At 36.6% G+C, this 17,820-nt stretch overlaps 1 protein-coding gene across 5 annotated transcripts in view; it reads right to left on the reverse strand.

Moving 5' to 3' along the window:
• Positions 1-17,820, reverse strand: part of LOC145670463 (alpha-N-acetylgalactosaminidase) — a 97,981-nt gene that overhangs the window by 18,196 nt on the left and 61,965 nt on the right. For all 5 annotated transcript variants that reach the window (XM_081739169.1, XM_081739172.1, XM_081739173.1 and 2 more), the window contains exons 4-8: positions 14,879-15,053; positions 13,588-13,682; positions 6,266-6,427; positions 4,581-4,778; positions 127-291 (exon numbers count right to left, since the gene is read on the reverse strand). In XM_081739169.1, the coding sequence (XP_081595295.1) occupies positions 127-291; positions 4,581-4,778; positions 6,266-6,427; positions 13,588-13,682; positions 14,879-15,053 (795 nt within the window). The remainder of the gene's footprint in view (positions 1-126; positions 292-4,580; positions 4,779-6,265; positions 6,428-13,587; positions 13,683-14,878; positions 15,054-17,820) is intronic.

Consider the following 17,820-nt stretch of genomic DNA (forward strand, 5'->3'; position numbering starts at 1 on the left):
ATGATGTTTTTGGACACCATTTTACATAATAAACATAATAATAATGAAATAAAAGCTAGATATTGATATTTTTCCTGCAAATAAAATTCTTAGGACTTTTTAAAATACTTTCTATTATTATCTTACCTCAAGCTGGTATCCAGCAGGACTCGTCAATCCAAGCTCTTGTAACGTTACAGCTATATCTGACGGCGTTCCATCCACACGACGATTTACAAAAGCCAGTGCATAGGAGAATGTATTATGGTATACAGGGGTTATTGGCCGAGCCCAAATCTCGATTCCACTTTGCTAGAAGTACAGCAATAACAATAGCAGAACAAAAAAATGTAAGATTTAGAAGCTGATATTTTAAAACAACAGTACTATTTAAATACCTTAGCACATATGCTGTGAAATTTTACGGAAGTACATACGAATTAACAGAAATTACCTTTAGCGATTCTTAGCAAAAAAAAAAAGTACTTTTTTTAACTTCAATGAAAAAGACATCAAAATTAATAAAAGAGAAATAGGTATAAAACTTACTAAAAAGAAATAAATATAAAACTTAATGAGAAAGAAATAGATATGGAACTCCATGAAAAGAAATAGATATAAAATTTAATAGAAGAGAAATGCGAGGGCTATCCAGAAAGTACCAGACGTTTTGGCTTATCGCGGCAGTGGGCGGGGCTAGAGTCGCCATCTTGGTTAGGTGTCAGAACGTTGCCACACTCAGTACGCATCCAGCAGTGGTGCATTGATTTTAAAAATGGCCGTTACAATGTTCACGATGAGGACCGGAGTGATAGGCCTAACCTTGTGTCTGACGAACTGGTGAGGCAAATTGACGACGAAATTCGCGCAAATCGTCGTTTCGCGATTACGGAACTTGCAGAACATTTTCCCCAAATTTCACGGAGTTTGGCGAATGAAATTCTAGTGGAAAAGCTTGATTACCACAAATTTTGTGCTAGGTGGGTTCCGAAAATCCTAACGGAAGACCATAAAAACAGAGAATGGCTGCATCACTGACTTTCCTCGAAGATTACGCAGATTGGAACAAGGTAATCCATAGTATCGTCACTGGGGACAAGACTTGGGTGAAGCATGTCAATTGTGAAACAACACCAGTCGATGGAATGGGGATACACATCATTCTCCCAAGAAACCAAGGAAGAGTTTGCAAACACTGTCACAGCCACTCTGTTCTGGGAGGCTCAGGGAGTGCTTCTCGATGATTTTCTTGAACCAGCACAACATTTACCTCAGAGAGGTATTGTGAAACACTGAGAAAGTTAAGGCGCGCGATTCAAAATAAGCGCCGGGGAAAACTTAGCGCGAAGGTGTTGTTTTTTCACGACAACGCACGTTCACACACGACCAAGCGTACCGAGAGCTCTTGGATGGGAGGTGTTCGATCACCCATCATACAGCCCGGATTTCGCGCCAAGCAACCACCACCTTTTTCCAGCGATGAAGACATGTCTCGCAACACAACGCTTTGATACTGACGCCGAACTGCATGCCGGTATAAGCCAGTGGTTGAAATCGCAGGCGGCACATTTCTACCGGGACAGTATTGAAAAACTCGTGCTACGATATGATAAGTGCCTTAATTTGTATGTCGATTATGTGGAAAAATAGCTTAAGGGTGTAGCTTTCAAATGTATATAATACAATTTGGTTTGTTCATTCTGATACCTTTTTTTTTTTTAAATTTCAAAACGTCTGTTATTTTTTGGACAGCCCTCGTGTATTATATAAGCTAATGAAAAAGAAATAAATATACCTTAATGAAAAGGAAATAGATATAAAAGTTAGTAAAAGAGCAACTGATATAGAACTTACTGAGAAAGAAACAGATATAAAACTTATTAAAGAGAGAAAAAACATCGAAACGCATTTCACCCCATTTCAAACACATTAAAAACGCTCTTTACGCTAAACGAAATGGGGTAATACAAGCAAGTACTGAAAGATAAACACACACACACCACACACATTCACTCACTCTCCATCTCTCTTCTTCACCTATCGGTATTGATAGACACAACTAAGACAAACATTTTGGATAAAATCATTCAGAATTGAAAAATTTATATACGTATATTTTACAATCCTATCGTACACATATAAACACAAGTTTAGTCCTGTTCCTCTGACTTTATTTCGCAGCTTTATTTTTCCTTTTATTCCTGTCACTTGGCAAAGAAGACTGATATGTTTCGAAAAGTTATGACAACATTTTGAAAAATGTAGATGGTAAGTGCGTAATTATTTCTATGTATTAGAGAGAAACACTCATTCTTGCGGTCAATCTTCTATATACTAATGATAGAAGGAAACAACTGTTTTTTTATTTTTTTATTTTACACACCAAATCCTCTATAGATGCGAATTCTAACACAAAGAGTGAAAAAATGACTGACTACACCAGGCCTCGAACCCAGAACCACCCGCATACCGTGCCGATGCGTTAACCACTACGTCACCCTGTCCGCTCGGTCCGGTCAATTACCCGCTTACCGGTCCAATCAGTTACCCTTTCATTAGTATATGAAGGGTAAGGGAGGGAAAAGAAGGAATGTCACAAAACTGTATTTTCTAGAAAACGGCGTTTTAATATTGAAAGCCGCGTAAAAAAGAATAGGGATAGTCAAAACTTTTGCCCCTTTATACATGGATATTTTTACACCTATGCATGGTTACATATACAGTCAAATAGTACCAAGAGTCACCAAGAGATGGGACAAAGTACCCGATAAAGCACGCACATGGACATTCCTCGTTTTTTCCCCTTACCCTTCATATATGAAATCAAAATCGTCATAAGGTGCTCGGTATATGGACACAAGATTATTCAATCCCAGCAGAGGTCTGTAGTACAACCCACGTGGTTCGAGACGAGAGCTCCGACCTCGAGAGTGAATGACGGTTCTGGGAAGCGGACTGGGTGGTGTAGGATTTGAAGCAATCTTGACTGACGAATTATTTTAGAATGCCGGTCAGAGAGAAACGACTAGTGTTCCAGTATTAAGCGAGGGGTGACATTTCAGAATTGAACAACGTTACCGTTCCAATTGTGCTTTCTATACCAGTAACTATATTTTAAACACGTAGGGTTGTCAAACTAGCAAACGCCCCAATATATTACTACGGACAATATTTTGCGTTTCTCCTTCTGCGTTTTTTATACACAATTCGTCTGTATTGTATGTCTCCCACCAAAACGAACACCTTTATGGGCATCCGAGATATGAACACGTTATTAAAATAATTGCAGCTCCATCCCTTTCTCTTTCCACCTCTTTCTTCTCTTCTACGTCCAATATCAGAAAACGCTTAAATACGCGTTTAAAGTCTAAATACCTCATTTCATGTCACTAAACCATAAAGGATTCCGAGATACAGACGTTTTCTTCAAACTGCAGCCTCCATTCTTTCCCCTTTCACGTCAAACTTCGAAAAACCCTTACTTAGTGGTACCTTAAGTCACAAATCCTACGTATTGTCCAAATTTCAAGTTACTAGTTTAACGGTTTCGCCTACGCGTTGATTAGTCATTCAGTCAGGACTTCTTTGATATATACAGAGATTAGATTTTTATTATTGGAGCGTTTGGTTTGAAGAACTGGCACTTAAGTCGGAGGAAAATTTTTCAAATACTGCCCTTGCCATTTACCTTGCTCTTTTGACTTAGTGGCCCCTTGAAGTTATGTTACGTGAAGGGGATAGAACCTGAGTTCAAGAAGAAAGGGAGGAAGAAAGAAAGGAACACGAAAGAAAGGAAGGTGGCACGAAAAGCATGAAAGAAAGAAAGAATACGAAAAGCAGGAAAGAAAGCACAAAAAGTACAAAAGAATGGAAGCACGAAAGAAAGAAAGAAAACGAATGCACTGAAAGCATGGAAGAAATAAAAAAACAAAAGAAAGCACGGAAAACATGAAAGAAAGCAAGCACAAAAGAAAAAAAGAAAACGAATGCACTGAAAGCAAAGAAGAAAGAGAGAAAAACACAAAAGAAAGCACGGAAAGCATGAAAGAAACACGAAAGGAAGATAGAAAGCATAGAACAAAGAATGAAAGTACGAAAGAAAGAAAAAAGAAAGAGCACGGAAAGCATGAAAGAAAGGACAAAACACGAGAAGCACAAACGTAAGAAAAAGCACAAAAGAAAGAAAGAAAGCATGAAAGAAAGGACAAAACACGAGAAGCACAAACGTAAGAAAAAGCACAAAAGAAAGAAAGAAAGAAAGAAAGAAAGCACGAAAGAAAGCAAGCAAGCACGGAACAAAGAATGAAAGCATGAAAGAACTTACGAAAAAGAAAGTACGAAAGAAAGAAAGCACAAAAGCATGAAATAAATAAAGAAAGAAAGCACGACAAGCACGAAACAAAGAAAGAAAACACGAAAGAAAGAATGAAAGCACGAAAGAATGAAAGCACAAAAGAATGAAAGCACAAAAGAAAGAAAAAGAAAGCACGGAAAGCATGAAAGGAAGAAAGCACGAAAGAAAGCAATAAAAACACGAAAGAAAAAGAAAGCACAAAAGAAAGAAAGAAAAGACAAGACACAAAATATACGAGTGACATTACCTTGTAAATTCTTCGTCCCTGAATGCCAAGTGGATCTTGATTAACAGCTATGATCTTCCTGTTTTGTAAAATGGCTTTATATTCTGGTCGTATCGTTCTCAGATCCACAGACATAAGTAACGGAGCTGCAAGGATAGCCCATATGGCCATCTGCGTCTTACACTGTTCGTAACTCAAACCAAAATTACCAATGATCAACTGAAATAAAAACAAAAGAAAATAGTGTTAACTTCAATTTGTATCTCTTCAGCCAAAACACAAATTATAAAAACTTAAGTAGCCGCAACTTACATTGTAGCAAAGAAAGCGTCTGAGACATTCTTCTTAATGTAACACAATAACTAACCTTATTTTTTCGTACTATTTACCTGGGTGTAATAAGTTTGGTTTAATAGCGACGTCAGAACCTAGGCTATTTCTCCCCATCATAATAAGATCAATGGAATAAATGAATTAGCAAACTGTTCCTGCTCTCTTCGTCAGTACCTCCATGATAGATGAACGCAGAATCAAAGAACTCCCCTTCTTATCAGTACTTTTCTAACACTGCACTATAGCATAGCTTATTTTATTAAAAAGCTGTGTTTATGTGAGTAATAGCCACAGTCTAGTTGGTTAATTAGTTTATTTTAATGCTAAAATGACTATGCTGTTCATTCTAGTTTTGGAACTAGAACCATGTGTATGATGAAGGTAATGATATATTGCTGAAACTGCAAGAATTATTATTACAGATAAATCAGAACTAAATGTTTTAAATGTTTTATGATGAACTGAAAAATCCTCCACTTCAAAATACTATTTTCTCATTTAAAAAGTCGCGTCAAATTTATCCAAACTTTGTACAACGCACGTAGCACTCCAAGTTAAAAAAAAAAAAAAAAAGTTTAACGTCCCATGAATATGCCATTTTTTACTAAGGGAGACGACGATCAAGGGAAGTGAATGATGATATAAGAGTTAATGGAATAAGAAAGTGAGAGGAAACGGGAGTACCCCGAGAAAAACCACGGACACATGGAACCAAGAATCCCACGCACCAGACGTAAGTTAAGAAAAAAAATCTTTTTTATTATTATAAATCGAAGCAACACTATGTTTCTTCGAGCATTCCCTTTTATTCTTGTCACCTGCCAAAGAAGCCCGTGCTGCTTCAGAACGTCTGAAGACATTTTGACTAAGTTTGTAAATGTATTGTGAATAGTACATATTCTTACGGTCAACCTCTACAATTATTTTTTTTTTTTTCCTTTTTAAACAATCATGTTGATTATACAGGGTGAGTCAAAAGTCCTTGGACACCTGCATAAGTTTGAAAATCGACGGGAAAAGTAAAAAGTGATGATGGGAACAGAGGTTTTGATGAGGGGCCGCAACTTTTGGAGTGTATGTCATTCATGGCCGCCATCTTGAAATCCGGCATTTTGGATTCAAGTCATTTTTTTTAAATGGGAAAAGGGGTGTATGACACATCAAATAACACTAGCTTGAGCTCAGGAATTTAGTGGTGTAATTTGTTTGTTCCTATCTTGTACAGTTTAGAAGTTATTAATGTTCAAAGGTGGGACATTAGGGCATCAGTAGCGTGATGAAAACTTTAAGAAAGGAACTGTTAAATAACCTTAAACTAAACAGGAACTACGTCTAATATTCAATATTGAACAAAACTTTACATATATACTCACCATATCAGGGTCATTCCAATGCCCTGGACCAGCGTTGGGTATTATAATATCTTGGTTATTGCCATAGTAGTCAATAATAGACTGCACACTGTCCCAGGAGTCCTGAATGTCGTCGTAATTTCGCCAGAGATTACAGTGCTCTACAATAGATGTGTAATTAGGCTGAAATGAAATGAAAAAAAGAAAATAATGACAAAAATAAACGGCACAAAAAAGCAAGAAAAAAATATGATCTACTAGCACACACGCTTTACTTGTTTTCCGTGTACCATGATGGATTATTGGTTAGCACTGTATTGTACCTTGCATTATTGTCATTCCTTTTTATTTGTTGTGTTGTATTAGTCGATTGATGAGTTTTTCATTGTTGAATTTTATTGTTTAGAAAGACAAAATTATATATTGACGAAAGGAGAAAACAACCAGATTTTTAAGGCACCAAATCCTCTGTAACTGCGAATTCAATGATATCAAAGACGTAAATATCAATGAATTTGTATATCATTGAACTGGCACCTACAGAGAATTTGGTGTGTTAAATATCCGGTTGTTTCTTCCTTTAATTAATATACAGTAGACTCCGGGGATCCAGCCTAACAATGGCGGAAGAGCAGACCAGGTAACAAAAAAAAACCGGATAGGCCGGAGTTCTATGAACTCATTTCTTCGCCCCATCAATACCAGAAACCTAAGTTTTTAAATCAAAACTCCCTGTTATAATACAGCACGCATTTTCTCACTTCTTATTTGACTCTGTGCTGTTAGTTTATCAATGTTTATGTACTGCGCTGGACGTTTCAAGAAATTATTAAAGAAAAAGTACGTTAAAGAATACGTACAGTATACGTAAACTGTTCACATTTTAACATAAGTTCTGTAATGCCTAACTTAAATGCAGGAAACATAAACAAAACATTAACGTAAATCGTAGGCCTAATTCTTAAAAAAAAAAAAAATGACTCAAACATTACGCATACCCCAAGAAAATTTACGAATACAGTATTGTACGTGCTGTACAGTAATGATCAGGAACACCGGCAAGCGTACTGTATTGAGGTCCGTTACACACTCACGAAACAATGAACATGGAGCAGAACGCTGTCACAACCTCAGGCTTTCCAATGCTAATGAAAAAATATAGGAAATCACGACGAAAAAATATAGGAGGTTTCGTGAAGCTGTGAAAAAGGAATATTTCAATTGTTTTCTGGAACATTTTGAAAGAACATTTGTGCATTTGGAACATTTTCAAAGAACAATGAACAAAGAAACTCAAATAACAATATTTCTACCTATTCGAAGGAACATTTAAATTATCCAATAGGTAGAACAGGAATGACAAAGAGAAAATGCAGAAATGACAATGGAATACTGAAAACGCTACGGGGAACACGTGGAAATACCGTTGCACCTTTCTTGGAACAACTATCTGAAATGTAAACATTCTGCAGCTTGCGCTTTTAAGGTTTGACTGCGTAACATATTCTACAACTATTTGCCCATAGTTAGTGCAAAAAGTATTGATACACCTGAATAAATTATTCATGTCTTTAAATCACTACCCCATAGAACTTTTTAATGAATATGACGAAACTAGTTTAATTTTTGTTCCATTTTGTAGGTGTATGAATACTTTTTGCGCTAACTGTATACTGTTTGGTGTAATTTTTTGACAATAAGCAGGAAAGGACGAAACACAGAAGACTCTCCACTTAACTACCCTACTGTGGAAACTAAGGCCCTTCAATCACCCACACCTTTATTTCCTTATATTATTTTCACAAGTGGAAGTAGCAGTGTCACAAAAATATAGGAGGTTTCGTTAAAATATAGGAAATATAGGAGCACTGGAAAACCTGCAACCTGTATTTTGCACACAACACGTAGGAGGATCGTAGCAGAAGCCCGCTTCCAATGCCTTAGCAATGTTGCCAATGCAACGCCTTGCCTTTCTGATTTAATTACGATAAAAGAAAACCAGGCCGGATACTCGGGGGTCTAGTGTATAATGATAATACAACCGTCAGAGGTGTTCTAAATATGAACACTGGATTGTCCAAGCACAACAGCTAGATTGTGAAGAGCACCGACTTCAAGAGTGAGAAAGTGTGTGCTTGTTCTGGGAAACAGACTGAGTAGCACAGGGGTTAATGTATAGGCACGGTACGCCAAAGATCCTGGGTACGAGTCCCGCTCAAGTCATTCACTTTTTTATTTGTTGTAATATCGTAAAATTATGTTGTTTAGAATTTTATTACGACGTGACGTTAAATGAGGATACTGCAATTAGATTTCCTCGAAGCCATAGTCTATTAGAAGACTGAAGAGAAATAATGGTACTACTGCTGTGAAACTAGAATGTAAGATAAAAAAAAAATAAGAGATGAAACAAAAAGTGTTCTATACTACGAGGAGCAGTCACCAAGTTTCCAGAATTTCGTTGTAACTATCTATTACCACACTGTAAGTACACAACCACTTAACCGCCTCCAAAATAGGGTCCTTGAGAACACACACACACTTGTTTTACCGCTCCTGACATCGCTGAAAACAACACTGAAAGTTCTGTTTTGGTATGTTCCGAAGTTCACCTCTCACGTTGGTTTGGATGTCTTCCACGGTGGCGAAACGGGTATTGGTGCCGTTTTCCTTAAAGTATTGATGTCTTCTACGGTGGCGAAACGGGTATTGGTGCCGTTTTCCTTAAAGTATTGATGTCTTCTACGGTGGCGAAACGGGTATTGGTGCCGTTTTCCTTAAAGTACTGATGTCTTCTACGGTGGCGAAACGGGTATTGGTGCCGTTTTTCTTAAAGTACCGATGTCTTCTACGGTGGCGAAACGGGTATTGGTGCCGTTTTTCTTAAAGTACTGATGTCTTCTACGGTGGCGAAACGGGTATTGGTGCCGTTTTTCTTAAAGTACCGATGTCTTCTACGGTGGCGAAACGGGTATTGGTACCGTTTTCCTTAAAATACTGATGTCTTCTACGGTAGCAAAACGGGTATTGGTGCCGTTTTCCTTAAAGTACTGATGTCTTCTACGGTAGCGAAACGGGTATTGGTGCCGTTTTCCTTAAAGTACTGATGTCTTCTACGGTAGCGAAACGGGTATTGGTGCCGTTTTCCTTAAAGTACTGACACTGTAAACTGATTTTAAAAACTATCAAATAAGTATCTAAAGCAGATGTCCCCTATTTGCACATGAACTTGATGTTTGTGCATCGTTTGAACCGCAACATTGCACTAACTGATCATCACCACATACTCCTCCGTTTAGCTACACAACTCATAAACTGACTGTTATAACCTGTTCACTCTTGTCGTATTCATAACTAGGCAACCTAAGGACTGTAGTGTACAAGATTCACTGTGATTGCATCATAAATGCCAAAACCAGAACACCATTCCACGAACATTTTGACTGTCCCTCGTAGTTTTACTCTGCATACGAAAACGATATTAAATTACACAATCAGTGAAAAGTAGTGATATGTTTTTACACTATACAGATTTATAAAACAAAAGCTTCACTGTAACATAATATTATGCAATCATTTGAAACGTGATTACTTTTTGTTCCGGAGCTACCAATAAACTAGGTCCAAATCTTTTTGGACTATCGACTGATTTAATATGTGCACAGAGGTTTGCATATTTTCTGTTGACGCAAGAGTTTAGACGAGTGGAACGAAAACACATCCAATTCAAATAAACGAATCATATCACACTGTTAAAGAGACAAGTGGAATAATTATTTCATTGACTACGTCTGTATTGCTCTATTGACTTAGTGGCCCCTTGAAGTTATGTTACGTGAAGGGGATAGAACCTGCGTTCAAGAAGAAAGGGAGGAAGAAAGAAACACGAAAGAAAGGAAGGTGGTACGAAAAGCATGAAAGAATACGAAAAACACGAAAGAAAGCACAAAAAAGCACAAAAGAATGGAAGCACGAAAGAAAGAAAAAAAAGAATGCACTTAAAGCACGGAAGAAAGAAAGAAAGAACACAAAAGAAAAAAAAGCACGGAAAGCATGAAAGAAAGGAAAACACCAGAAGCACAAAAGAAAGAAATAAAGCAAGCACGGAACAAAGAATGAAAGTACGAAAGAAAGAAAGCACGGAAAGCATGAAAGAAAGCACGAAAGAAAAAAAACACGAGAAACACAAAAGAAAGAAAGCAAGCACGAAAGAAAGAAAGCACGGAACAAAGAATGAAAGTACGAAAGGAAGAAAAAAAAGCACGGAAAGCATGAAAGAAAGAAATCACGAAAAAGAATCACGTCTGTAAGGGTTTCCTGTGCAACTTTTTCATAAAGGAATCTCCTGAAAAAGGAAAGATCTATATAAACAATAGTTTCTGAAGAGGTCTTATTTCAGTATTAGAACTCTTGCACCAAACGTGCGAAATATGTTTATAAAGTTATTCGATCTTTATGTAAGTAACTTAACCTGATAAATAATACCACAAAATAAATCGGTGAAACTGTACAGGAAAAACTCATAAACGCAATCAACGAAGAAAGTGTTTCACTTGTCTCTTTAACAATTAGATTATAAAAGAATCAATTACTCTTTAAGAAAACTGATAAAGCATAGTTTGCAGGTCGCCGAAAATACAATGATAAGTTAGGATTTTTTTTTTTAGATTGTACAGAGTGACACAAACTCCCGTTACCCCCTATGTATTACATAGATGTTAATGAATTGTTGTTTCTTATTGTAGCCGGTGCTGATATACATCTAAATAATGGATGATGACTCCACTTACACCATGGAGGAACGGATCATAATGAGCACGTGGGTTCACAAACGACCTCACACACGAAAATCAATGAAAGAGATTTAGCATGATTTCACTGTAAGGTTTCAGAAATCTTTCCTTCGAAAACTAACAATTTTACGGTAGAAGAAAAAGCTCTTTGCAACTGGTTGCATAAAAAGGTAAGCTCCGCTTAGGACGACTGGAAAAGTATGTAGAGGCCTGTCGAATATTCGAAGAAAAAAAAAAAAGTTAATACGTAAGTGGTCGCAGGAATTGGGTGTTCTATACTCGACATTACAAAAACATACGACGAAGGATTTGCAGTTAAAGGCACTTAAACCTTCGTTTGTAAACTAATTGAGTGATAATGACATACAAAAACGTCAGCAGGCTTGTGGGCGAATGCACGATGTCTTTACAACTTTTTTTTTTTTTTTTTCTCAAAAGGAAAGTGTTTTCTCGGACAAATATGTAATATACAGCGGTACAAAAGCCAAAAATGTTTATTTCTGAAGTAAAAAAAAAAAAAAAAAAAAAAAAAAAAAAAAAAAAACTTAAATACTTATGACCACATGTTATGATCTGGGTTGCAATGTCTGCAACCCATTTAGTAGGTCCATATTTCTTTGACGGTGCTGTGAATCACAATGCGTATCTCATCATGTTATGTGATTGGTTTATACCATAGCTGCAAGATCGATGACTGCTCGGTCGGGTATGGTTCCAGCAGAATGGAGCACAAGCCCATCATATTATTGCCGCTAGAGAACATCTCAATGAGGTATTTCCTGATTAATGGATTGGATGTGGTTCTGTCCACTTGTTTGCACCTTTGGAGTGGCCACCCCGTAATCCTTATCTATCATCTTGGTAAAGAATAGTTACACTACCTTAAAGTTGTCCTCTGCCATAATCCCCATTAATACAGTGAGACCATCTATGAATACAGGGTTGCCCAAAAGTAGATATACAGTGCCGTATTGATCGGCTCATGATATTTTATATCATTTACTTATTATTATTTATACAGGTATTGACTTAGTTTCCTTATTATTTGTTTCTAATATGTTTTCACTTATATGTTAAACTCGAAACAGATCGAAGGAAATATTCATTATTTAAAAAAGTAAAACGACGTATTTGAATAATACAGGGCTGTATACCTACTTTTAGGCCACTCTGTATGTGGACACGGGACTTTGTGATCACCCTGTAGACCTTGTGTTATTAATATACTGTGATGATTTATGTCTACTGAAATCATTATAAGTGTGAATACTATGCTATAGTCGTGCTTCCTGCTCTATCTTAGGTCAAAAACTGTTTAGTACAGTTTTAAACTTTATGTAAAACAGCAAATATTTTTATCTCTATGGTACGTCAAGGAATATTTTTCTACTATATTTCGCTTCTTCATGTATACAATATTTCATGATAAACACAAGCAGCGGGTGCACGACGACTTTTAAAACTCCGACATCATTTCCTACTTTAGATCCGGTTCTCCGGAACAAACAGGACGACACTGCTTAGCGAAAAATATTTTTATTAATATCATACAAGCAGGACTTATGTTAGTACGTCCGTAACTTCTTACGATAACTTTTGAACAGAAAAGATTTTTTGAATTCCCCTTTGCCAATTGATAACAAGAGTGATCATCTCGACGGACTTCATTAGTTGAGTCAATCCGTTAACATCAAGAGTAACGGCGATTTATATTTGTCCGTTAGTGCACACAATAATCCTCGCATGAAAGTGAATCCTTCAATTCTGCTTCCAGCAGTAGATAGCTAGAGCATTATCTCGACAGACTTCGTTTAACGGAATCAATCCGTTAATATCTTAACGGATAACGATGACTTAGTCCGTCCGTTATCCCACACAATAACTGTTGAACGAAAGTGTGTATTTTAATTTTATTTTTACAATAGATAACTAGAGCAATTATATCGGCCGAGTTCATTAATAGATTTAATCCATTAACATCTTAATGGGTAACGGTCACTTATGTCCGTCCGTTATTCTGCACGGTAACTCTTGAAGAAAGCGGAGCGATTACCTTGTCCGAGTTCGTTAATGAAGTTAATCCGTTAACACCTTAACGAGTAACGCTGACTTACGTCCGTTCGTTACTCGACACGATAACTCTTGAATGAAAGTGAATTTTTCAATTCTGTTTTCTGCAAAGGTAGTGGAAGTTACACATCTTGCTCTTAGATGGCAAAAAACGTCATCCAGTGGCTGACATCTATCGGACGAAATTGAAACTTCTAGTACGTGATCTTTTTACTGTCTACCAGAGATTACATTTTCGATATATTTTTACTTAAATATGTAACTTTTACTGAGATTACTGTAAGTCTTTTCCCGTGAGGTTCAAGATATTTCCTTTCTCTTGACAAAGAAACTTAGATCCCTAATCTCCAGACACTGTTACAAGGAAACAAAATATACTATGACGGCATTATTTCTCAACATTAATAGTATTTTCTTTTTCTTTTAATCTTCCGAAATGAATTTTAAGTGAATAAAATTAGCACGACAATGTAAACTTACCCTCATTCCTGCGTATATTTGGTACACAGGCCAACTACAAGAATAAACCATTGGTCTCCCTGTCCTGTTCAAGTAATATCCGAACTCAGGGTAACCTGAAGTAATAGAAATTTCAAAATAATTATAGTTAATTATGAATAATTGTAAGTTTTATTACAAATTTAACATCTTATGTTTTATAAAGGAACTAAGTTTGGGGACTGAACTGTGGAAATTTTCAAAAAGCAATTGGACGAATTTTCTTTTACACATGTTGAAATGAAAACGAAATGAAATCTTTAAGTTTTAGGTCCCGCGGTTAACCGGCTAGCCTAAAGAAGACGGCGATGATGAGAAATGAATAAAATGGTGGAATGAACAAAGTGGGAGGAAACGGGAGAACCCCCGAAAAAACCCATGCACACGTTGTTCTTCCACCACAAAGTTAACTTGGCGTGAACTCGGATCGAACCAAGGATCCCATGCACCAGAGGTGAACGCTCTACCACTGAGCCACCGCGGAGCCTTTTTACACATGTTAACCAACTAACTCTATGGTCTATGGAAGCCGGAGGTCCAGTGCCGCGTTTACAAAAGATCTCCATTTGACTTCTGTCCTTAGCTAGTTTCTACTTTGTATTCCTATTTCTGTGAGATCCATCTTAATATTGTCCTCCCATCTGTCTCTATGTTTACACATGTTTCAGACAAAATTTTAACCTACCTTCACAAAATTACTTCGTTATTCTAAACTACTATACTTAAATACTTACATCTACTTAACTGCCAATTTGGTTATAAAAATTAATTTATCACACACCACACACATTTTATTGTTATATATTTCTATAGCAATAGCGTGTTCTAACATAAGATACATGCAACAATGTCATATACAAATTAAAAGTGCATTGTAGCTTTAAATAATCGCACAAGATGTCCCGAATCATCAAATCACGTGAGCTTTAGCAGAGAAAATATCTTATTCAAACAGAACAACTAAAGTGAACTCATGTTGTGCTAAAAAATTTCATGTATTCTCGCTGCGTACCTAAAATTATGGGAACTTTATCTAATGGAAACTTTATCTAATCTTGAGTGTTGCGAAGATATTTCTGCTAGTTAACGCCTGATGAAGGTAACGTTAAATTATTGAAACTGTTACGCCTTATTTTAATTTTAATAAATGAGTACATACTCTGGTCAGAAAAGTATTAAATATTTAGGTAATAGTTCCAGAGTGAAGATAGATGAAGTTAAGACATGATGTTCATATAGATCACCTAAGAGCTTATTTACAAGAACAAGTTACCTCTATCCATATCCTTTGGATGAGAATAGCATCCATCAAGCTTGACATAATCGACATCCCACGACGCAAAGGTGTTGGCATCTAACTGCAAATAACCCAAGATTCCTGGATAGCCAGCACATGTGTAGTTGCCAAAATCTTCGTAAATACCGAAAAGTAAACCTTTGGAATGAATCTGTAACGAAATTCAGTAGAAAAATATAATTTGACAACAGTACTTACATTTCTAATATTCGGATTTACACTAATAAACTTCCCAAATTTTGTTATTAAAAGTGAGAGGAGACAAAGTAAACATGAAAATCTATGAAATCTTAATTCTATGAACTTCATCACTACTACGCCCTTTAGTTGTGCAAACGTCATTTAATCTATGCGTGTACGAAGCGGCTCAAAAAATTTTAAATTTCAAGATCTTGTATTACATTTGAATAAGAATAGTTATGGGAATGAAAATGAAATGAAATCTTTAAGTTTTACGTCCCACGTGATGGGGCTCCATGTCCACCCTGAACTATAACTAAATAACTAATTACTTTCAAATGTATTTGTCATCATATTACTCTTCTTTATTACTTTACAATCTCTCGTCAAATCATGAACCGATGATTGGTTCACACACACGAAAACACCAATACAACGATCTTCACTATATATTAAACCATACTACTAATACAGACATTATCATGACTAACTACTTCATACAGAACATTTAGCTCATAATCATCTTATCTTCTAGTAACCTGACATCAATAAGTTCCGATCACGCCATCGATAACAATCATACAAGCACTATTCTACAGTTATCTATGACCATCAACGGAGTAAGTTTTATAAGAAACTAGCAGATTACCCGTTCTTCGCGCGGGGAGCATAGTTTTATTTTGGACATAAAGGGCAATGGGGGTTGAATTTAGAATTAAACGGCATATGAAGTGTCACTGTTCGTCTAAGCGACCCAGAAAACTATATAATCTTCATTAATATCGGTCATTTTCGATCATTTTTTATATATAAATTCCCTCCCCAAGTTGCGGGATTGAATTTAGATTTAAACGGGATCGAAAGTGTCACTGTTTACCTCAGCGACCCCGAAAACTGTGGACTCGGCACTAATATCGGTCATTTTCAATCATTTTTACATATCTCCCCTTCCCCCAAGTTACGGGGCTCAATTTGGATCTAAACAGCATTAGAAGTATCACTATTCATCTCAGCGATAATTAGCCTTCACTAGACACGCCATCTAATGAAGGTTATGTTACATTGCTGAAATTTTTACACAAGTATTCATCACCATCATAGGTATTCTGCCATTATTGGTAGGTCACCTGCCGCAGCTGAGAAGCTTCCATGCTCCACGGTCTTCCGTTAACCTCTTCGTCTTAAAGTACGATTTTTCTGTTTTGATATCGTCCATTAATTGTAGTCTCCTTTGCCCCCTCCCTCTCTTTCCTGCCACCATACCCTCTAGCACGTCCCTCATAATACAGTTCCTTCTTAGCCAATGTCCGAACCAGATTCTCATTCTCTTGTTAATAATATCAAATATTATTTTCTCCCCTACCATTTCAAATACCCTCTCACTCGTTTTCCGCCCGACCCCAGCTAATTCTCTTCATTCTTTTTCACACCCACATTTTGAAAGCTTCTAGTTGTTTCTCATCCTTTTGCGTAATGTCCATGTTTCTGACCCATACAGTACAATAATCCAAACGAAGCATTTTATGAATCTTTTTCTCAACTCTTTATTCAAGGTCTCAGAAAATAGTATTTTCTTTCTCCTAAGAGCTTCTTTTGCCATTTCTATCCTTGCTTTTATTTCACGTTCACACTTCATATCATCACTAATAATACTACCCAGGTATCGAAAACTAGTCACTTGTTCTATTTTCTCCCCCCCCTACTTTTATATTTGACATCGACCCTTTCGTTCCAAGCACCATAGCTTTTGTCTTTCTAACATTTATTTCATCCCATATTCTTCACATTTCTTCCACAAGTTTTCTAACATCCTATTGATTTTCTCTTCAGATTCTGCAACAAGCGCCATATTATCTGTAAACCGTATACACCTAATCATTCTACCTCCTTCTGAAATACCAGCTTCATTATGTGGACTCCTTTTCATTATCTCCTCTGGGTAGACATTAAACGATGCTGGTGTGAGACAGTATCCCTGTCGAATTCCCTTTCCGATTGCACCCTCCTCTATCATTTTCTCCCCTATTCTAACACTTACTTGTTCGTTCATATGTAAGTTTCTCATGAGTCTTCAATCTTTTCATTAAAACCCACCTTTCTTTAGAACTTCCAATAATAATTCCCAATTCACCCAATCAAAAGCCTTTTCTAGATCAATAAATACCTCTTTCCCTTTTTCTACAAAACTTCCATCGATAACAAGTACTATTACTATATTTGATGAATTGGTTAATTTTGTTTCATTAATACTGTGGAATATTTCCAAAGTTATAACGAACAAGATACAAGTTCAGTGTGTTTGGCAGAATGTTCTAAGTCCAGCAGAAATACAACATTCAGATATAGTAGAAATTCTTCAGTTTACTTTAGTCTTGAATTGTCTACAGTATATCAAAGATTTAGCTCGCTCTCATCTGGTCAAGCAATCGCAGTATCTGTTAATAACTGCAGTCCATTGCCGTTGGAATGTGACAAGTGAAGGGGCGATGATAGTGTGTTTTCAATTTTTTGAATTTTAAATGCCAAAGATAAAAGAAGATGCTTACTTTAAAGAATTGCCAGGTATGCGCAGTTATTGTGAGTCGCTGTCGTGCGTGATACATAGCTGCTGTTGGTGTTCATTTCAGTCTTTCAAGATGCCGAAAGCAGGCATTTCTAGGAAAAAGAAGATGGAAAAATTTGTGAGTGAATTTGGTTGTAGTGTGTTTCCAACAGATGGTTCTATACAGTTTTTCAAA

This window comes from Thermobia domestica, chromosome 14 (genome assembly GCF_964235325.1).
Source record: "Thermobia domestica chromosome 14, izTheDome1.hap1.1, whole genome shotgun sequence".
Lineage (NCBI taxonomy): Eukaryota > Metazoa > Arthropoda > Insecta > Zygentoma > Lepismatidae > Thermobia > Thermobia domestica.